Source organism: Adiantum capillus-veneris, chromosome 5, assembly GCF_014529385.1.
Source record: "Adiantum capillus-veneris isolate H3 chromosome 5, ASM1452938v2, whole genome shotgun sequence".
In the NCBI taxonomy this organism is placed as follows: domain Eukaryota; kingdom Viridiplantae; phylum Streptophyta; class Polypodiopsida; order Polypodiales; family Pteridaceae; genus Adiantum; species Adiantum capillus-veneris.
The window spans coordinates 64544703-64567469 of record NC_140935.1 but is presented as its reverse complement, the minus strand read 5'-3'; the positions used below and the strand labels follow the sequence as shown (position 1 = coordinate 64567469).

The 22767-nt window shown below is 45.1% G+C and overlaps 1 protein-coding gene across 1 annotated transcript in view; it reads left to right on the top strand.

The window, feature by feature from the left end:
* The window catches only part of LOC147457442 (IQ domain-containing protein IQM6-like), a 54195-nt gene extending 32137 nt beyond the window's left edge, over positions 1-22058 (top strand). Inside the window, exons 6-9 of the mRNA XM_086512333.1 lie at positions 19640-19777; positions 20749-20841; positions 20921-21022; positions 21375-22058. Coding sequence (XP_086368459.1) covers positions 19640-19777; positions 20749-20841; positions 20921-21022; positions 21375-21827 — 786 coding nt within the window. The 3' untranslated portion in view covers positions 21828-22058. The remainder of the gene's footprint in view (positions 1-19639; positions 19778-20748; positions 20842-20920; positions 21023-21374) is intronic.
* Positions 22059-22767: the final 709 nt, after the last annotated feature.

Genomic DNA, 22767 nt, shown 5'->3' with positions numbered 1-22767 from the left:
CTCCGTGCCCAAAGGTATTTGCCCCAAAAGCTGGCGTCCCTTTCGGTATTTCTTTATTATATTAATGCTTGAGCAAAGTACAACACACGATGGGTCCTCTGCTCTCATACTCTGCGGCTAGATGCTCTAGAGAGTGAGGCCCCTAAGGGTCTATTTATTCTTACAAGGGATGCCAAAAGCAAAGCCCCCAAAAGCAATCTAACTCAAAAGATTGGCTCCAAAATCCGTCCCAAGAAGCAACTTGCGCAATTTGCGGAAATCCGTATAGACTGCCACGTGAGCACTTGTTAGTGTCACAAGGCGGGCACCACGTGCCAATATAAAAGAACAGACTGAACATACTTTTAGCACTTCAATAACAACTGAACTGAAAGAGAGAGATGACACGCGACACGGAGTGGCGGAATTCCACCCCAGAGAGTATTGGCCCCAAACCTTGGCGCCTCTTTCGGTATTTCTTTATATTGCATCAACATAGTACAAGCCGGTACTCCAGACCATAGTAGTCTCGTACGGTCCCGTACGTTTTGTACGCGTACGATGATGTGCGGTATTAAACGAACTAAAAAAATTTATGATGTACGATGACGTTATGTACGTTCAAATTTAAAAAAACAAACTTATAGAAACTTGACATTTGTATAGATTACATTTGGCTTAGTCCAGACTCTGCACCTTCTCCAGGAAGCATGCTAGAGAATGAGCCCTAACCTCATATTTAAAGGCTCTAGGCTCCAAAAGCAGTTCATAGTGAAAAGCCTTTAAACTCAAAAGCATCTGGTCCAAAAGCAAAGCCAAAAAGCTGCCAGCGTAAATTACGGAAATTCGTACAGCCTGCCACGTCATCAGCCAACGCAAAATGCAAAAATCCGTACAGCATGCCACGTCATCAATTTGTGTGTGTGGGGGTCCTTTATTTCAATCCTTTGTGTTACTTGGGCCCCATCGGACGGGGTCCCCATAAGTTGGTAGGACTTCTTCTTTTGTTGCTTGTTCTTCTTAGGGTTTAGGCCCCTCGGTCGGCATCTTCAAGTTGGCTCCATTCTTCATGGCTTTGACACGTCAGCAGTTTGTTACATCTCCCCTTCTTGAAAGAGAGTAATTGTCCGCGATTACAGCATATCTGCAAAACAACTCAAGTTAGCTCAAAAATTTTAGAGGGTCATTCCGAGGGACAATCAGTTTGCTCTTTTTATTAAGGAGTTAGCTTCTCCTTTCTGCTCTTTTGATCAAGGAGTTAGCTTCTCCCTTCGGTTGTTTTGATCAAGGAGTTAGCTTCTCCTTTCGGCTGTTTTGATGAAGGAGTTAGCTTCTACTTTCGTCCAGATTGGAACTCTTGATATTCCGGCGTAGTAAAATTAGCCATCACACCCATACCGTACTGATCTTCCACGGGTGTCTTGATGCTCTAAAATTACATACCCAGGCAATCTCATCCAATTAGGAATATTCAGTAGTTGGCACATCACAATGCAACACAAATGCTCACATATGCATGTTACAAGACATAGAAACATGAAGCCGCCGATGAACACTCCTCCCGCATAACCATCCAGGTCCGGGCTGGGAGATATTCAACAACTCCCTCATCACTCCTCCCGCATAACCTAAAAAGGTCCTGGCCGGGAGATATAGAGGCCTTTTACAACCAAATGCCCCCCAAACCGCTGCCTGCGTCGTTTGGAGGTGCTGAGAGTAACCATTGCTCAGACTTCTTAATACTCCTCCCGCATAACCATCCAAGTCCGGGCCGGGAGTCAAAACAAAAATACTCCCCCCGTAAATAACCACAAGGGTCCGGGCCATGAGTAAAAAATACAGCACTTTTCAATCATTCAATACTCTCCGGAAATAACCACAAGGGTCCGGGCCATGAGTATGAACAAGCATTCTCAAACATAATTTCTCACTACTCCACCCGGGAGTAAAATCACTAATCATTGAAACCAGTATTAAAACCATAGTCAAACAATTCAAATCGGCACCAAAACAGGTTCAAAACAGATACCATCCATTTTAAACAAATTCAAAACAGGATCACCAAACAAGATCAAACAAAACTCATACTTAAAAAGCAATCTCGACATTAGTCGAGCTCGAAAAGTCGACTGACTTTCCATCCTGAAACCTGCACCAAAAATTAGGGTTAGGTTCATTCCATAAGGTCGTAGCCGAGCACAGCATGGTCCATCAGCTCTTGGATAGACAGTGTTTCTTTGGCGGGGATGGTTGTCTCGAGATAGCAATCGCACTGGACCTCCAAGGTCATCTGATCGTGAAGAGACATCTACTGGGAGATGTCGAGAAACTTCAAGTTATAATCTGCTACGGTTTCCATGGAAAGCATTTCAGGATTCCCCACTCTGCCAGAAGTTGCACTCCGAAGGAAGATGTCAGAAACCATATAACTTCGGGCAAAATTTTTCTTGAAAGCTTGCCAAGTCCTTGGAAGTGTGCGGCTTGGTAACTATCGACATGTGCAAGGTACTGAGAAAAACAATAGCTCGAAACAAATCTTGGATCATTCTCTTGCAAGTGATCTTAATGGCTTATGCCTTGTAAGACATGAGCAGTGAAGACGGGAGCGCGCCCGATGCGCGATGAAGTAAGGGTGGGAGTGGCTAATACGTCCGAGTTGGAGGGCGAAGATACCTCGAATAAAATTCCATCAATAGCTTTGTCTGCTCTTTTGTAGGACCGGTATGCTTTCAGAAAAGCACACGTCTGATGCTCTGATACCACTGTCACAAGGCGGGCACCACGTGCCAATATAAAAGAACAGACTGAACAGACTTTTAGCATTGCAATAACAACTGAACTGAAAGAGAGACGACACGCGACACGGAGTGTCGGATTCCACCCCAAAGAGTATTGGCCCCAAACCTTGGCGCCCCTTTTGGTATTTCTTTATATTGCATCAACACAGTACAAGCCGGTACTCAAGACTCTGCACCTTCTCCAGGAAGCTTGCCAGAGAATGAGCTCTAACCTCATATTTAAAGGCCCTAGGTCCCAAAAGCAGTTTACAAAAAAAACCTTTAAACTCAAAAGCATCTGGTCCAAAAGCAAAGCCAAAAAGCTGCCAACGTAAATCACGAAAATCCGTACAGCCTGCTACGTTATCAGCCAACGCAAGATGCGGAAAATCCGTACAGCATGCCACGTCATCATGTCAGAGCAATTTTTGGAAATCTGCCACGTCATCAGTTTGTGTGTGTGCGGGTCCTAATTTATTTTAATCCTTTGTGTTACTTGGGGCCCCATAAGTTGGTAGGACTTCTTCTTCTGTTGCTTGTTCTTCTTAGGGTTTAGGCCCCTCGGGCGGCATCTTTAAGTTGGCTCCATTCTTCAAGGCGTTGACACGTCAGCAGTTTGTTACAGTCAGTGCAAATCGCGAAAAGCCGTATTGTTTGCCACGTCAACCGTCGTACAATCTGCCATGTCATCTGTCGTGTAGCTTGTCCGTACAATTTCTGCCGTGTTATCAACTGTGTGTCCGATAAGTACTGCCACGTCACAGTTTGTGACATACCCCCCTCTTGAAAGAATTGTAATGGCCCTTAAATAAGCCTGCAAAATCAGATATAATCCATAAACGAGTTCACTAGACACTAACTCTATGTACTGACTCACTAGACGACACAAATCAAGCACTTGTACAAAGACGACAGTCACATCACATCACATCATATTCAAATCGCATTCAGATCACATCACATAGAATCTAGGACCGAGATTCCTGGCAACGTATTTAGCAATCGCATCTAGATGTGCACTAAACCTCACTGATGTCGATTTAACTAATCCCATATTGTGATCACGTTTCGTAGATTTCGTTATGATCTAGGACCATGATTCCTGGCAACATATTTAGCAATCGCATCTAGATCTATCCATATCTCACTAATGTCGGATTGACTAATCCCATATTGCGATCATGTCCATAGATTTTCGAGATCGAAATGCTGCAGTCATTTGGTCAATCATTCCATCTGCACTCAAGCATTGTCGTGTGCGATAATCATTTCTGGGGATCCCAATCCATCACACACTGAATTCATACTGAACAAAGTGGTTTAATCATTCAGTTCTAACTGTGTCCATCTCATCCCGCAGGAACTCTTGATGCGCTCACGATAGTTCCATTGGATCAGTCACGATTCATATTCATAATTCGTTATCAGGTTCATTCGGGAGCTATCATTGCTCCAAAATCATCATCATCTCATTCTCAATCGTGTTATTTGTTCACAAATAGCAGGTTCTTCCATAAAACATTAGTTTCATACATAAATCAAAGTCATTTTCAGAAAGTCCTATTTCATTTATAAAGCAAAATAATGCTAGTTCATCTATAATTTTCTTTCTTATATTTGTTCTGGAACGAGTATCTCCTCCCCAGGTGTTATCTGTGTCAGATTCTCCACGAGAACTTGTGTAATCTAGGATTCTTTATGGCTTATGCCGTGTAAGACAGAGCGATGAAGACGGGAGTGCGCCCGATGCGCGATGAAGTGTGGGATTGGCTAATAAGCTCGGGAAGATTATTCATTAGCAATTTCTCAAAATTGTGCCCAAGTGCCTTGTCTGCTCTTTGATAGGATCGGTATGCTTTGAGAAAAGCACACACCTGATGCTTTGATACCATTGTCACAGGACTTGGGCACCCCAAGTTGAGAATCCGGCACGAGACAAGAGAGAATCACTTAAAATACTCCACAACTTTAAAATTTGAGTCAACACGGCCCGACATAGTTTCGTGCCCAGAGATATTGGCCCCAATAGCTGGTGCCCCTTTCGGTATTTCTTTATTGTATTAATGCTTGAGCAAAGTACAACACCCGAGGGGTCCTCTGCTCTCAGACTCTGCGTCCGAATGCTCTGGAGAGTGAGGCCCCTAAGGGTCTATTTATTCTTACAAGGGATGCCAAAAGCAGAGCCCCCAAAAGCAATCTAACCCAAAAGCAATTGGTCCAGAAGCAACTGGCTCCAAAAAGCAACTTGCACAATTTGTGGAAATCCGTACAGGCTGCCACATCAGCACTTGTCAGCGCAAATCGCGGAAAGCCATACTATCTACCACGTCAGCTGTCGTATAGTCTGCCACATCATCTGCCGTAGAGAATGTCTGTACAATTTCTGCCGCGTCATCAATTGTGTGTTCGTGTAGTACTGCCACGTAATCAGTTTGTGACAAGGTGACATTTTGCTTAAGACCACGCCAATTCCCTTTTAACTGATCTAGGTGTTGTGGTGGACTAAGAAACGGCAGTTTACCTTATAGCGGCATGAAAGGAGCCTTGAGCTTGTCTTGGAAGTTTGCCCCAACTCGGAGAAAGAGGGGTACGCCATCCGCGCGTGCTCAAGGTGCTCCGCCAATTGTGACTCCTACCTGGCATCATCTGTTAGATACATGGCAACAATCAAAACTTTACCGTGTTAGTTTTTTTGTTAGTCGCAAAGTAAGCATTAAATTGATGCAACCAAGAAAGAATCACAGAAGCATCCATCTTACCATCGTACTTACTAAACGTCAACTTCTTAGTGACTAGATTGTTGGAGTTGTCGCCTCTACTTGTGCTATGATGTGAGTGCCTCGGTCTGCGGGGTGAGTACTTGTAGGATCAACTTCTATAGGCGTTTGTCTCGCTTTTCTTCGGCCGCTATGCCTTGAGCCTCGCGTGCTTGCTCATGCTGGAGCTCCATAGCCGCCCTTCTTTTGTCGTCCGATATGCGTTGAGCTTCGCGTGCTTGCTCACGCTCAAGCTCCATAGGTGTCTTTCTTTCTCAAGGTCTTGATCCTTGGTGGCGTGTTGTGCCTCTTGTTGTAGCATCATCTCCATCGTCGACTTGACCAAAGTCTCCATAGGGTTTGAACTTTGGTGCAATCCGTGGCATAGATGGGATGGGGGAGGATCGAGGAACAATCCTCCTGGTGTAGAAACTTTGTCAACTCCAACTCCACTCTCATCACCTTCACGCGAAGTATCCATTCCGCTTCGGGTAATCATGCATTGAGTTCTTGGGTACTTGGGGTTCTTGAGTTCTTGAGGTTCATGAGGTTCTTGAGTTCTTGGCTTGCAATCTGCGTAGATGGGGATGGGGGAGGATCGGTGAACAATCCTCCTGGTGTAGAAACTTCGTCGACTTGAACTCCACTCTCATCACCTTCACACGAAGTATCCATTCCGCTTTGGGTGATGACCATGCATTGAGTTCTTGGGTACTTGGGGTTCTTGGGTTCTTGAGGTTCTTGAGTTCTTGGCTTGCAATTTGCGTTTAAGAAGGCTTTTCTCTTACCCAAGCTCAAGTCCTTCCTGTGGGTGCACCCCTTGGCGACCTTGCGCTCACACCAAGGTTGCTTTTTCCCACCTCACGTCGATAGGCCTGCCGCGAAGTGCAAGGTCCGCTCTCAATGAGTGGAAAGAGGAACGAGGGGAGACTGGACAAGCCCTTCTTTTTTGGATTATGTGTCACTCTTCAAAAAACACAGATTAGGGATTGACATGTTTAAGTGGTCTTGGGTTACGTGTGACCACAACAAGCAAAAAAAACTTTCTGTGGTTCTTCTGCTTCTTTTCTTGAGTAATGGTACCGAACACTACCAAAGAGCTCTGATACCAATGTAATGTGCAGCGGAAGTGAATGATGGTGTAAGCTCAAGATGAGTGATCAGTGAGTGCTCAAGGTTCCTTTTACTTAGAGGAAGGGAGAGCCTTCCTTCCTTAATGCGAGAATGTGCAGCGGAAGTGAATGATGGTGTAAGCTCAAGATGAGTGATCAGTGAGTACTCAAGGTTCCTTTTACTTAGAGGTAGGGAGAGCCTTCCTTCCTTAGTGCAAGAATGTGCAATGACCAAAACAAACACGGAGAGGAAACTGTGAGAGAATAGTGATGAGAGTGCTAGAGAGAGAGAAGAGACGACACTAGATGGGGTCCCAAACCCCCCTCTCTATTGCTAGAAAGGTATTTTCTTTAGATTGCACAAAGTCTGGAACAGTGGTTCTAGATGTTGTGGTACTTGACGACGACGACGACGACGACGACGATGATGTTGTCGACGAGGTCGAGGCTAAAGGGCTGATCGGCTGAAACTGAAAACGCTAGGGATGTTGATGGGGTCGGGATTATGTGGCGAAGTTAATGGGCTGATCTGTCGCCGGAAGTGTCAATGATGGCTGAAAACTGAAAAACGCTGGCTGATCTGTGGGCTGAAATCTGATTCCATCGTCTTGGCCGCGATGGAACGACCGACTGCGACGAGGGAAGGTCTGATTTGATGGGGTTCTACGGTGGTACGCCGGGTCACTGCAGAAACGCTGCTGGCTGAAAAACGCTGATGGTGGTCAAGGCTGATCAAAATGCTGATCAAAACGCTATGGGATCTGCTGAGAAAATGCTAGAGAGGATGGTCTGCTGCTAGAGCTTCTGATCCTCTGGTCGTCTTCTTCTACTAGTGCCCCCTGGGCCACATATATAGGTGCAAAAAGTTGGGTCGAGCATGTTAGACCTACACGACTCTGCTGCTTCACAGGTCTAGGGCATACATGTACGGCCATTATGTCTCCGGGCTAGCCTCCCGTAGGCTAGGTTGTACCTGGTCCGATCGCCCGAGTTTGGGGCCGGGCGCCCACATATATTTTCATATATCATTTTCTTGTTGGGTTGTGGGGGATTTTTCCAAGCATTGCCCTACCTCCCCTTGGGCACCTATTTATGGGGCGAGGGGGGTACCCACTTCCACATCTCACAGAGATTACACATCTGATTGTATTGGGTCTTCTGCTCATGGTAGTCATGGGGGGCTAATTGCCCCCTCTTCACCATCTCTGGCGTTTGTGTTCTCTCTCTCTCTCTCTCTCTCTCTCTCTCTCTCTCTCTCTCTCTCTCTCTCTCTCTCTCTCTCTCTCACGCTTCCGCAGACGCGCACTCTCACATGGTATCAGTCGCCAAGGCCCATGGTATCAGATGCTAGTTTACATGGTATTAGTAGCTTAGGCTTTCCATGGCTTGGGACAGGGCATATCCGCATCAGGTTCTCCTCCCAAGATCAGCATAACCAGCGTTTTCATGAAAAATCTGCTAGCGTTTTGTAAACAACCAGGCGTGCGATGAGATCTGCATTTTCCGTCGCGGAGGATCCCCCTTCACCTACGTTTTTGCATATTAGGTCAGCGTTTTTGCATTAGGCTGCTAGCGCTTCACTTCTGGGAACATTTCATCGCCAGAAACCTCCTTTGCTCCATCTGCGATTTTCAGCCAGATCTGCGTTTTCCGGGTTTTCAGCCCATTTTCAGTGGTTTTATTGGTCACTTTGTGTGGTTGACACCTTCCACAAGTTGTTGGGCACCTAGGGTACCCATCAAGCCTTTGTTTTTTCAGCAAATAGAAGGTTTTTCGTGCCAACAAGTGCAGCAAAAGTGGATAGCAAATTGACTTGCGTTTTTGCAGCAGGAGGGTAGCGCTCAGCTTTTGGACCCCGGATCTCGTCACCACCTACCCGGCTTTGCATCTGGTGCAATGCCGGCGAGTATCCTCTCCGTCTTCATCAGGTTTATAGCCATCACACCTTGCTGTTTTCTCTGTTTTCAGCCCATCTGGGGCAGTGACAGTGATCCGTGCATTCTCTCAACGTCTGCTACAGTACATGATATCTTCGACATCGGCTTGATCATCTATGAGCGTACGATCCTTGGGAGATCCATTCATTCGCCATCATTCGGCGGTTGCACACTCCAGAGGGGGGGGTGACTTGTGGTTTGCTATGGACACACCTATGCACTCATCAGAGGAGTTCACACGAGATATGGCCATGCATGGCATATGGGATTCTGACATTCCCAGAGAAGACACCACCATCTTGGGTGGATAGACACTTAACACTTGACCATGACACGTCAGATCACTTGCTTACACAGGAGCATCTACATGGACTTTGGGAGAGGATTGGATCTCTTCTTGGATAGGTTCATTGCTTGGATCTACAGACTGGAGAGGGACTTCAATGCTTTGGACTCTCTTTGAGAGTTTATCCGCGAGATGCGGGAGATCAGGCATCATTTACGCGACTACATCCGGAGTCACCCAGAGCTTGGCTTGGATGGTAGTGCAATTGCTCTTCAACACTCCTGATCATTTGGATTGCTACCTTCAGATTGCTTACACTCACCCTCGGTAACCTTACATCAGACTCATCCCCGGACCTGGGCAATAGGCCACTCTTGGCTCATTCACATTGAGAGCCACACCGAGTGTGGTTTGGTGGCGTTGTTGGTGCGGATTTTGTTTTGGTTGACACCGGAGGCAGTAGATACATGCAAGACGGCGCAAACAGACTGTTCTGGCCACTTCACTTCACAACGCAGACTGCTCAGTCTGACTTCCCTACCTCTACAGGATGATTACGGTGCAGACAACTTGGTATGACCTCACCTCTTCTCAGAGGCCCTTCACAGCGCAGACTATTGAGTCTGGCTTTCCCCTCATCTTGGATTACTTTACCTACTGACAGGACACCATCTGGTGGTGGTTCGTGCGGTCTATCGGTGACTGCTACAGCTTACGGTAGCTTCTATAGTGTAGACTACTTAGTCTGGCTTTCCTTAATTCGGAGGAGTTTACGGCGTAGATTGCTACATCTGGCCTTCCTGGAGTTTTACACACCTTAGCCACCTGGCCACACTCGGTTGAGGTTCATGCATTGACAGGCTTCCGTGCATTCTCATGACGATTCCGGGGCTTCTCCATTTTCTCCAGACAGTTTGACTGTCACAAACGGGAGCGCATAGCAATATAAAATATACTCGGATAAATAAAATTTATCACTTAATGTTGAAGCCAGAGGATATAGAGAGAAATAGATAGAGAGAGAGATAAAGTGAGAAGATCGACACAGTATTGGGGACCAGAAGATGGGCTGGTCCCCCCCCGTAATAGTATCTTTATTACTGAGGAGAAGTCTATACAAGCACTTGAACCGAACATATTACCACGTTCATTCTAGAATAAGACTTGATGGTTCTCGGAAGCCTCAGCTTCCGATTCCTAGGGCAAAACCCTATTCCAAGGAACTTCCGTTCCTTATTCCAATTCCTCGAGAATCAAGGTTCTCGCCTCTGGATCTTAGCTTCCAGACTCAGGGCATGGCATCCCTGCAACTCTTTTCCAACTCTCTTTCCAAGGTCCTCTTCCTGCAGAACAACTCTGCTTTCCTGGACACGAAGTCCTTACTTGGGAATCCCAACTTCCGGATCACAACTTGAGAGACTACCTCTCTCCGATTCGTGGATCTACTTCCCAAACTCGGGTACGAAACCCCTGGGCTGATTTGGCTCTAGTTCCTCAGAGCGCTTTTCTCCTGCAGAGGCTCATACCTTCCTCTGCTCCTACTCCCTCACTAAGAGGAAGTACACCTGCAAACAAATACTCAGAGTTCATAACATGAAAATCGTTACCTTCAAAGTCTCGACGCTCGAAACACAACTCCGTTCTCGAAAAGCAATTCCGCGGAAGAGATCTCTCCATAGAAAATTCTCTCTTCCAATCCTACACACAAAAGAGGTGTGTTCTGCGGTTCCTTCTCATAAATCAGCCCCGTCTACGACGTTTAGGGGCTGAAATCAGAGAAAAACAGCAGCTTGTCGCGATGGAAACACGCTCCATAGGCACTTCTTCGCGAGGGAACTCGCGCACTGGGTCTTGGCGACATCTGGTACACTTGGGGCAGCCATGGGCATCACCGGCAACGTCTTCTTTACTGCTGAAATCTGCAGCAGCATCTCCTCCTTGCAAAGATTGGTCCTCCTCTCTGAGTGAGGGCATGTGATGCTTTTATAGCTCCTAGCCACGGGCATGAATAGCTGCTCGCATAGAGATCGTGGCCGTTTTTTTTTTTTAATAATTTTTTTTTCATTTTTTTTTTCTGCCAGAAAAAAGAGAGAAAACGCTGGCTGATCTGTTGCCTTATTTATCAGATGGAAGTGGGCGGCCGGCGTATTTTAAAAATAGTCTGAACCTACCCAAAAAACTCAATAAAACCTTATAAGTTAAAAACAATGATTTCACAGCAGAGGCGTCCCTGGATGCAATCACATGCACAGTTGCAATGCAGACATAGACTTCCTCGCGGGAAAGCATCTGCTTTCCCGAAAACCAATCCCGTTTTCTCAGAAAGCATCTGTTTTTCCTCAAAGTTTCCTTTGAACCCATCTTCATTCAAGTGCTTGCTTTTCCTTGTGCACAATTCCAACACAGTTCGGAATTTCCTCCCGACTATGGATATTCCCTTTTAGATGCACCCGTCACCCACCTTGGTGACGCATCAGGAATACCCATCACCTAGTCCTTTCCTACCGAACTTACAGTACAATCTCCTTCACGATGCTCTATGTCACCCATCCTATGACGCATCAGAGATGTCCGTTCCCGGATGGTCGGATACTTCTTTCCGATGCTCCCTGTCACCCATCCGATTTGACGCATCAGAAGTACCCGTTCTTGGTGGCCTTACAGATATTCCCATTCTCAGTGTTCTCGTCATTACTTTAAATGACGCACTAGGAATACTCTGTACTCTGATGTCTCCAGTGAGAAAAGCCCTCTCACTTAAAATTCCAATAATTCATTTAGAATTATTTTTCTGTAAGATAAAGCCAATTTAGCAACATTGACTACAGACACCACAGATCCTATTGGGTAGGACACTTGCAGGTCTATTGGCACTTCTTTTACGACAAGGAGTTGTTTTCACACTCAGTATCTTCACCTTGTATCGGTGGAGTATAGAAGTTTGCTACACTGCTCTTGAAGGCACTTTACCATGGAGATCTCTTGGAGGTTGTGACACCCCAGACTGCTGCTACACTGGCAGAGTTCGCCGGAGTATTGTCCTTTAGTGGACATTGCAGCAGACATCTTCACCATTTGTCTCACATCTTCGGCTTCACGCGGTTTGTTCAACAACAGGTGCTGAGAGGGGGTGTTAGACACTCGGTTGCTTCACAGGTCTAGGGCATACATGTACGGCTAGTATGTCTCCAGGCTGGCCACCCATAGTCTAGGTTGTACCTGGTCCGGCCACCCGAGTTTGGGGCCGAGCGCCGTGCCCACTTTGTCCGGGTGCCCACATATATTTCCATATATCATTTTCTTGTTGGGTTGTGGGGGATTTTTCCAGTCATTGCCCTCCCCTCCTTGGGCACCTATTTATGGGGCTAGGGGGGTACCACTTCCACATCTCACAGAGATCACGTATTGGGTCTTCTGCTCGTGGTAGTCATGGAGGGCTGATCGCCCCCTCTTCACCATCTCTGGCGTTTGTGTTCTCTCTCTCTCTCTCTCTCTCTCTCTCTCTCTCTCTCTCTCTCTCTCTCTCTCTCTCTCTCTCTCTCTCTCTCTTCCGCACACGCGCACTCTAACAGAGCAACCCTTATTCAACATCCACGATTTGGAATAAGAAAAGTCAATTTGTCAATAAATTGATTGCAACGGTTGGTTCACATGCAGTTTGCAAAAAAAGGTTCGTGCAGTAAAAAATTAAAATGCTTATGCTGGATACTAGGTAATGATGCTAGTGATCATGGGTTGTGCAATCAGAGGTATGCAACTACTCTAAGTGCCTGGACATGCACGTGCTGTGTGCAGGCTCACAAAAGGTGCCAAAACACTTCCTAGGCTACCTATACCCTAGAAGTAGGTACAACTTGTCCACATGCACATAGGGTTAGATGAGCTTGCTTACTGAATCTGTCTATAATAGTCCAAATTGCATCATTTCCATTCAGAGTTCGTGGTAATCCATTATAAAATCCATGGCAATACTTTCCCAGGGTACTTGAGGTACTGGTAGGGGCTGAAGTAAGCCATGAGTTTTATGGCAATCATACTTAGCCCTTTGGCATGCTACAGAGCTCTGACGTATTTATCTATGTTAGCATGTAGTGTTGGCCAGTAGAAATCATCTTTCACTTGCGTTTGGACATTATACCTCTATGTTCCGCGTAAGGAGAAGCATGTTCTTCATCCATCACTTTTGTTCTAAGTGAGCGTGCCACACAAAGAGCCTGATGAAAATAAAGATACCCGTCGTTATCACTTCTGTTCTAAGTGGACGTGCCGCACAAAGGGGTTGATGAAAATAAAGATACCCATCCTTGATAGAGTAAGGAAAAATTTCAGTACCAGTTTGTAGTTGTTGCCAGTAATTCCTGATGGTGTATGCTCGTTATAGCATTTACTTAAGGCCGTCGAGAAAGAGCATCTGGAACTACATTTTTACTACCAGAAGTGTGTAGAATTTGGAAGTGAAACATAGAGAGAAAATTTGCCCATCGCATGTGTTTCTCAAACAACTTGCGTTGGGAGAGATTATATTGACTTCTTTTTGAATGAAAAAGTCCACGGAGTACAACTGCGGGGGAGTCACTCTGGAGATGTGCAACCATTCACTGATCCGCCAAAATTGATCCCCAAGTCTCATAGTTAAATGTATACGAGGCCCAAAAGCAATTGTTAACAAAAATAGGCGCCCAAAAGCAACCCTGCTAAAAATGGATGCTCCAAAAGCAAAACCGGTGTCCCAAAAGTTTAGTAAGTCCACTGCTTTCATGGCATCACCAAAAAAACTGCCATGTCATCATCCACAACAAATTCTGGCACAAATCCCGTCGTGAATTCTGGGCTGTATGGTCACTTCTCTGTCCAGCTTCTCTGCCCGGTCTATGGTGATTACACGTCATCACTTTGTGACATCAAGTTGAACTCCCTTATGTTGGAGAGGTGTTAAATTGCTGAGGTTGGTTTGTCTGAAAGATTCACCGATTTTATGTGGAACACACATAAATTAAGGGTTGTCCTCCTACGGCGCATGGAACGATCCGTACGTTCCATACCGTACCATACATTCCGTACGTTTAGTGCAGGACTCGTACGGTGCCTTTTTTTTGAACGTTGTGCAGTCCACGCGTTCGACCGAGTTTGAAAGGCGGTTGCATTTTTTGACCGTTTTGCAAGCCTCTCTCTCTCTCTCTCTCTCTCTCTCTCTCTCTCTCTCTCTTTCCCTCTTGAATTACAGGTCTTGAGTTCAACTCCTCGTTGGCTAGATCTTTAAGGTCTCTTGGGATAGTTTCCTACGACATTAAAACTCTCTTCTTCTTCTTCTTCTTCTGCTCTCTCTCTCTCCCTATATCTCCCTTTAACCCTCCTCTCCCTCTCCCCCAAAATCTATAAGGCTTCTTCTCTATCAACTTACAAGTTACCACCTCCCCTATCTCCCTCAAGCTCTCTCCATTCATCAAGCCCCCTACTCCATCAAGCTCATTTCATCTCCTTCAAGCTCTGCATTATTCCATCACCCTCCCTTCATCTCCTTCAAGCCCTCCATCACTCTCCTCACTCCATCTCGTCACAACTTGTAAGACTTAAGTTGTAAGTACTTAGTACTAAGTACTAAGGTCTATGTCATGACTGTCACAAACTGGTGACGTGGCAGGCCCCCAGACACACACCCTGTTGGCATAGCCCGGGTAATGCGTCGACAGGCTGACATGGCGGCACAGTCCCGAACAACGTGCCGCAAAATCCGTTGGATGTTGACATGGCAGCGTCACCAGGAGGTGTATTTTTCATGTTGCCTTCTGTAAATAAGTACTATATATTTTTATTTATTTTTATTTTTACTTGTTTTCCTCGGAACCCTTGAAAAGATGCAAGTGGACATTGCATGGCTAGTGTGAAACGGTGAAACGATTGCGGCCGAATAGGTTTCTCACATCGGGAGTCTGGGTCGGTCAGTTTGGGATTGGTCGGGCCAGTTAGCACTGAATTCTGATGAGTATGGAAGCCTGTGTGCGCCAAATGAAGTTTGGGCCACTCAGAAAGTTATAACTTTATAAGTCAGTGGAAACTACAGAATTAACTCAAAAGGGGCAAACTGACACATGGCGGCTCCTAGTGAAATTTTCCACTTCCATCAGCAAGAGGGGGCTCCCAATTTGAGAGAGGAGGCTGATTTGACTCTTGAGTGACCTATGGTGTGTGTGTGAGTAGTGGGTGCAGGTCTACAGCTTTAATAGAAAGCTTGCCTTCTCCTCTGTCTCATGTAGCGCGATGATTTGCTCTCGTGCATCTCTCTCCCCCCTTTGGCACATATGGTAATGCCCCACTAGTTGGGCTACTTAGATGACCATGTACAGTTCTGGTAGTTTATGCGCGTTTGCCAAGGCAAGAGCCTTCTGAACAGGAACCGGATTAGCTAATTGCTAATCCCCCACAATTGTTTGAACTTTGCTCAAGATGAGTGCTCCGAACTGTGCTCAAGGTTCCTTTTGTTCTTATGGAAGGGAGAGCCTTCCGTTCTTAATGAGAGAGTGCAATGGACACAAACAAAGTGAATGGACACTGTGCGTGAAAGTGTATGAGACTGAGAGATAGAGAGAGAAGAGAATACGACACCAAAGACGTTGTAAACCCTCCTCCGAAGGCCCCACTCTCGTCGGCGAGAGTGGTCTACTATTGATTGCACAAACTGGTACAATGGGAATGCATGTGGCTTGAGGCAAGTCTAGGCTATGTCGGCGATGACGACGGTGATGACAAGACCGACCTAAGGGCTGAAATTTGCAATCTTTCTACGGCTGTCCAAAAACGCTATGGGCTGAAATCTGCGGCTAGTCGTAAAACACTGATTTTGGGGCTGTTTTCTGATGGTCTTTGTCGCTGAAAATCTGCAGGTTTAGGGCTGAAAACTGAGGTTTCTCTAGGCTGAAAACTGATGGTCTTTCCGGGCTGAATCTGCTACTTTCTTAGGGCTGAATCTGATGGTCTTCTATTGCTGAAAATGGCGAAGGTTGCAACCGCTGGGATCTTCAAAAACGCTAGACTGATGTATCTCTGCAAAAACGCTAGCTGTGTCCGAGCTTCTTCTGGTGATGGATGCTGATGCAAAACGCTAGGCAAGGGGGTATGGTGGCGATGATGCTGATGCAAAAACGCTATCTTGTTGAGTTCTGCTGGAAGAAGAAAACACTAGGGGAAAGGTTCTTCTTGCTTGGAGGGGGAAATCGCCAAGGGGTCTTGTCGAGAAGTTGTCTGCTGAGCTTGGCTCCTGTTGCCTCTTCTGCCAATTAGTGCTAGTCTAGGTTTGCTTATATACAAACTTACTCAATTCGCCCTACCTACTTTCCAACAAAAGTCACTTAAAAATAATAAGTGAAAAATATCAAAAATAGGGAAAATAGGCCTATGCACTGTAAAAATGCTACTGATGGGATCTGACTGGAATCTGATGGTCATGTTGTGTGCAACCAGAGGATATGCATCTAATCTAAGTGTCTGGACATGCACAGTCTGCGAACAAACTCACAAAAGTGCCAGATCACTTCCTATTCTAGACTGACTGGACTGACTGAACCCTTGTCGTGCTGTAGCTTGTCCACGGACACATAGGGTTGGATGTGTCACGTGACACTTTTGGCCGAGACTCAAGAACGATGTGGACGACTTTGTACGCAGTTGCTTGGTATGCCAAAAGGTCAAATTTGACAGGCATAAAGCACAGGGATTGTTACAGCCTTTACCCATTCCCACCCGCCCCTTGGAAAGTATTGCTATGGATTTCATTTTTGATCTCCCGAAGATACAGAGTGGGCATGATGGCATATGGATTGTCATCGGCAGATTTAGCAAGCAAGCTCACTTCATTCCAGAGATTTTCAGATTACATGGCATGCCTGAGGCAATAGTCTCTGACAGAGATCCCCGGTTCACGAATTTGTTTTGGAAGGCTATTTGGGAGAACATTGACACACGGTTGCAGTTCTTGTCATCTTTCCACCCGCAGACAGATGGGCAATCCGAGATTGCAAATTCAGTCGTACTCGATTTATTGAAGCCTTACATTTTTTATTAGAAGACTCAATGGGAATTTCTTTTGTCCTTGGTGGAACTTGCCTACAATAACACGATCCACTCTTTGACGGGGAAGGCGCCATTTGAGATTATTGAAGGTGCTCCGAAGGTTCCACCCTTAGCACGAAAAATAAATTTTTTGAAGCCGACCAGTACACGAGGGACTTGGACACTGCATTTGCCAAGGTCCGGGAGGCTTTAGCGAAATCTCAGAAACGACACAAGAAGGTAGCAGATCAACGCCGTCGCGATTTGAAATTAAAGGAAGACGATTGGGTGCTCTTACGTTTTGAGAAGGCACGCCTAAGAAAGAAAAAGGGAAAGGAGGGGCTTCTTCCAAAGCTTAGCATGAAGTACTATGGCCCTTTCTAGATAAAAGAAAAGATAAATGATGTCTCCTTTAGGTTGAAATTGCGCGATACTTAGAACATTCACAATGCATTTCATGTGAGTCTATTGAAGCCTTTTAAAGGCGATGTGCCCGATGATGGGGAGCCTGATGAGCAACCCGAAGTGGAGGAAAGCGAGGTGATACTCGTTCCAAAACAGATATTGGCACACAAAGACAGAAAGATAAAAGGTAAAGTGGTTAGGCGGTTCTTGGTTAAGTTCAAGAAGTATCCTGCATTGCATGCGAAATGGATGGAGGAGGAGGACCTAGCAGATACTCCTCAGATTTTGGAACTTTACCTTGAAGCATTCGGTTTAGCATAGTCTACTCCGATAGAACCCCAACTTCAGCAAGGGTGAATCTAGTGCAGCGGGTTTGCACAAGAGGGGAGTCACTCCGCTCCTTTGTCAACGGATCATAGTTACAGGGAATGGCCATTTTCAGATCCCCGTTCCCATCCCAATTTCCCGTTTCGGATCCCTGTTCCGTGTTCAAGTGTGAGTATCCGAAACAAGGAATGGCATTTCATGCATGTTGCTGTTCCCCGTTCCCTGTTCCGGATCCCCATTCCGGGTAATTATGCAACGGATTACCCCAATTTTGAATAGTCACTGATGTCCCCTTTGGGTTTCAGGCAGCGTCACCATAAAATGCGTCCCGACAAGTCGTGACAGGTGGAACGTTTCTGGCCTTGAAACGTTTCGCTCAGCAAACGAAACACAAGCCGTTTCACTAACAACAAGTTACCGTAGTTTTAGTTTCAAAGTTGCTAAACGCACGTTTCAGTCTCATGTTTGGACTGAAACGTTTCGTGGTGAAACACCACGTTTCAGGGTCGAACGTTTTGCGGTTATGCTGGTTTCAGGGATACTAAAGGGCTGAATAGTATTCTGCTGGATGACTTCATAACTGGAATTCTCGAAAATGAAAATGATTGATTTGTACTTCACTTGTTTGAGTGCATGAACTGAAAGATGAAATGACTGTAGCATTTCGGTCTCATAAATCTCTATAGACATGATTGCAATAAGGATTAGTTAATCGGGCATCGTGAGGTCCCGAATGGATCTAGATGCAATTACTAAATACATTGCCGATTAATCATGGTATGAGATTTGGAATGAATTTGTATGTGATTTGTCATGTGATGTCAAGTGATGTCCCGTGATGTGATTGTCAATTTGTACAAGTGCTAGATATATCGTGTCTAGTGCATCGGTACTAACAGTCAGTGTCTACTAAGACAGTTTATGGCCTTTGTCTGTTTTGCAGGCTAATCGAGGGTGATTACAATTCTTTCAAGAGGGGGGTATGTCACAAACTTGTGATGTGGCAGGCCCTCGGACACACACCCTGCTGGCACAGCCCGGGGGTAATGCACCGATAGGCTGATGTGGCAGCACAATCCCGGAAAACACGTGCAAATCCGCTGACTGCTGACATGGCAAGCTGTACGGATCTCCGTCATTTTTGTTGACATGCTGACGTGGCAGTGTATGGACGCCGGTAATTTGCGCTGGCTGCTTTTGGCTGGCAGATTTTTGAGTAAAAGCTTTTGGGCATGATGCTTTTGATTTAAAAGATTTTGGGGGCTCTTCTTTTGGGCAACCCTTGTAACAATAAATAGGTCTTTTGGGCCTCATTACTCAGAGCATCTTGACGCAGAGTCTGAGTGTGAGATCCCGCGGACTCCCTTGATGTAAAAAGAACTACCAGAAGGGGCACCGGTCTTTGGGGCCAATACCTCTTGGCACGAAACTACTCTGGCGGGCTGTGTCGTCTTTTGTGGACTGTTTTAAAGTGAATCTCTGTTGTGTCACGGTAGAATCTTGACTTGGGGTGTCCAAGTTTGTTACATGATGATTGATCTATCATGCTGTAACTTTTGACTCTTGAGTTTGAGAACTTCTTGGTTTAGTGTAGGCTCTGAAGATGAATGATTTTTTTTTATTTTTATTTTTTTGCATCGTACGGACGTCAACGTGCGTCTAATTTTTTTTAGTTCAATTAGTATTGCACGTCATCGTACGTGACCGTACATGTCAACTATGCATAAAATGCCGGTGGTACATGAAAAGTTTTTTTGTCTTCTGAGAAATAGTTCAATAAATGCTGGTGGTTCCACGTGGAGAGGACAAAGTTTAGAGTTTCAAGGAAAATTCTGTGTTGCCATTCTACTTCCATTGGTCTTTATAATATTGACTAATAATATCAGCGAGGCTAAGTTCAATGCCGGGGGATGGTCTGATCCACTGGGGTGGTTTCTGTGACATATTTTTTGGTGTAAAAACCACTAGTATCCTTGTTTCAAAGCTAATATGATGTACTGTCTCTACTTTGTAGAAAGAAAGAAAAGAGTATGAAGTCATTGTCGAGGGAGGAAAGCTGCGTTACAAGAAAAGCAGGGAATTACTGCATACCCCAAAAGGAGATAAATGGATTTTTGTGATGAGCGCATCAGGCCAACTGTATGTCGCTCAGGTATGCTTTTGTTTTAGTTTACATTTTGGATGCTTGGTTGGATTGTTCTATTTTTGCTGAATTTATGGTTTAGTTGAAGATGTTGGTTATTGTCTCTTTGTGTACATCATATTTCTGGTAGCCTGTGTCTTCTTTTTTGGAGAACAAACTCATACAGAAGAACCACCTACGTTGCAAGATGGGTAATGAGTGGATAGTAACAAATGAGGCATGAGGCCCAAAAGAGCTGTGGGCCTGTGGCATAAAACTTGTACAACCATTAAATTATTCAAAAAGCTGGGCCCCAGCAGCTTCAAAGGTAAATATGCTATCCACAAGCTGAAAAAGCTGGGGTGGGAAGAAACCTCTCAAGTAGAATGTGCCCTGGCCCAAAATCAATGCAAGCAGTTCATATAGCTCAGGTTGCCTTATCTGTTCAGTATGATAGTACATATGCTGAGACTCAAAATTTATGTTACCCGACTTGTAAATGACAAATATTCAAGTTATGTGACTTGTAAGTGACTAAGTTTTTCCCACACAAGAGAGACTGCTTACGCAATCTACAAAAGCAAAGGAGGAGGGCTCCATCAAAGGTCTTGAAGCGTAGGTCCCTTACAGGATCTGAAACAAGGGTTCTAGTGGTGGTGGAAACATGGCCAACTGGATCAGCAATACACAGACTAAGTCTTTAAGTACTGTGTACTTCAGCATCTTCTCTTGCAATTCTCTGACTTCATATATCTATAATCAAACATATAGCCTTTCTCCTTTTTCTATTTTCTCTATCTGTGGCGTGGGCAGCAACAGGGAATGAGAAGAAACATATTTTCGAGGAAAGGAGAAATGGGTCTGCCTTTGCCAATGCTTTGCTTTTGCTTCGAGTCCCTCCTTCCACACTCATTGCATCAAGGGCTTTGTATTTGTTTACAGCGTCGTTAATATTATGAACTAGCGTGAGTTGTTTGATGGCATGTTTGTTACCTTTTCAGAAGCAGAAAGGGACTTTTCAACACTCCAGCTTTTTAGCAGGAGGTGCCGCCAAAGCTGCCGGGAGGCTCCTTGTCAACCATGGAACCTTGGAAGTAAGACATGCTCTTTTGCACACGAGTTCGTTTCCCAGCATTCAGCAAGAACTGATTTCATTGATGTGGCATCTTGCAGCTGATGGAAGCACATAGTGGGCACTATCGTCCAACACAAGAGAATTTCAGTTGCCTTGTGAAGGTATTAGAAGAGCTTGGCACTGACTTCAGCGTTGCAAAGGTAATAATTTTCTTGAGCAGGAGATGGTAAATTGGCATTCTTAGCATACGTTTGGGTTTAAGTCTGTTCAATAAAATATATAGGTAGACTGATACGGTGTGCACAAGCTCTTTGTAATATTACAGATGTCTTTAGCTTCTTCAATTACTCTGTCAGTTTAATTTCATATCTGAAAATTAAGGTCGCTTATTGTTTGGGTTAAAATCTCCAAAGCAAGCTTACTTCAGACTTTCATATCCTTATGTGTTTGCCGTGTGATAGATGGATGGAAATACTAGGATTCTTAGGCATTTTATGATAGTTTTTCTTCCCTTGAAGGAATATGTGATTGTCTTGATTTGGTGGGTGTCAGGTGCAATCTGTGTCAGATGATATGCTACAAAAGTATCCAAGTGGGCGGGTTTCGGAAACGAGTGGAAGTGTAAAGACTGAGGAAGTTGTCTTGGAAGGCGTCGGTGTCTCTGAGTCCAACTATACCCTAGAAGAGCTTGGAGGGGTGGAGGAAGACGACGAAACAACCAGAGAAAGGAGGGAGGGCAATGCTTCAGAGGCAGTGCAATGTGATAGGGGACAAGCGTTTGGATTTCAAGTTCACGTGCTTGAGAGGCGAGTGGAACCCGAAATAGATAATACTCACACGGTCCCGAATGGGGCCACAAGGCAAGTCTCAATAGGGGATTTGACAAATGAGGAAGCAGATATAGCCAGTCTTGTGCTAGTCCCGCCGGAGTCTACTGATGGTACCCTCAATTGGACCTCGGAAGCCGGACCCAGAATAGCTAGTCTTCAAGGATGCCCTCTATAAAGTATTTTGAAAAGTATTGTAAGGTTGAAATGTCCAGCTCCCACATGTATCAAGCCAAATAGACCCTCACCTGATGCTGTATCAAGTCATTAGGAGCCTTTGCCCACCTGCAATTTTTGTATCAATCCATTGTCTCATGCATTCATCTTGATTTTTTTGGGAGCAATGGATGTGCTCCTTGTGTGCCATTGACCATTATTGAGAGTGCTCGACACGTGTATTCTTTTTGTATTTTAAAGACTGGCATTTTCTGTGGTCTTTTTGTTGGGTATATTTCTGACAGTCATCAATGCAAGATTGTAAGCACCCAAGTCCAAGGGTGCAAGCAGAAGGTTCAAGTGTACACAAAACAAAGAAGCAAAAGAAGAGAATTTTTAACGTCTAGGAAATTCCCACGAAATCTCAAGATCCATTATCAGGGTTTTTTTCACTATCAGATCTGTATCGTTGTATGCCTTGGGGCTTGTGATTTTGATTATGTAATACAAAAGGGACCTTTCTTTTGGAAAAAAACAAAAAAATATAAAACCCCACAAGATCTTATAGATCTATCCCCTGTGTCTTGAACCCAAGACCTCTTACTTGAGGAGAATGGGATAACCTATCTACCACACTTGGGTGATAGTAAGGTATTTCATCCACCCCCCAACTCCCCCCCAACCTCTTTCCACACACACACACACACACACACACACACACAGAACTACCATTAATAGTTCTTCACATGCATACTGTGAACAAAAATCTATCTAATTACATGGGCTTTGGGATACTTCTTCTAAGGTCACTGCTTGCAGTCGTACATGTATTTGTATGGAAAGTTGTATTCATAAAGAAAAGATCCCTGCTACCACTTTGGAAACTAAGCAAAAATTTTGTAACAATTTGTCCATCATGGACGAGTAAATGTGAATGCAGTAGGGTGTGAAGCTTACTTATC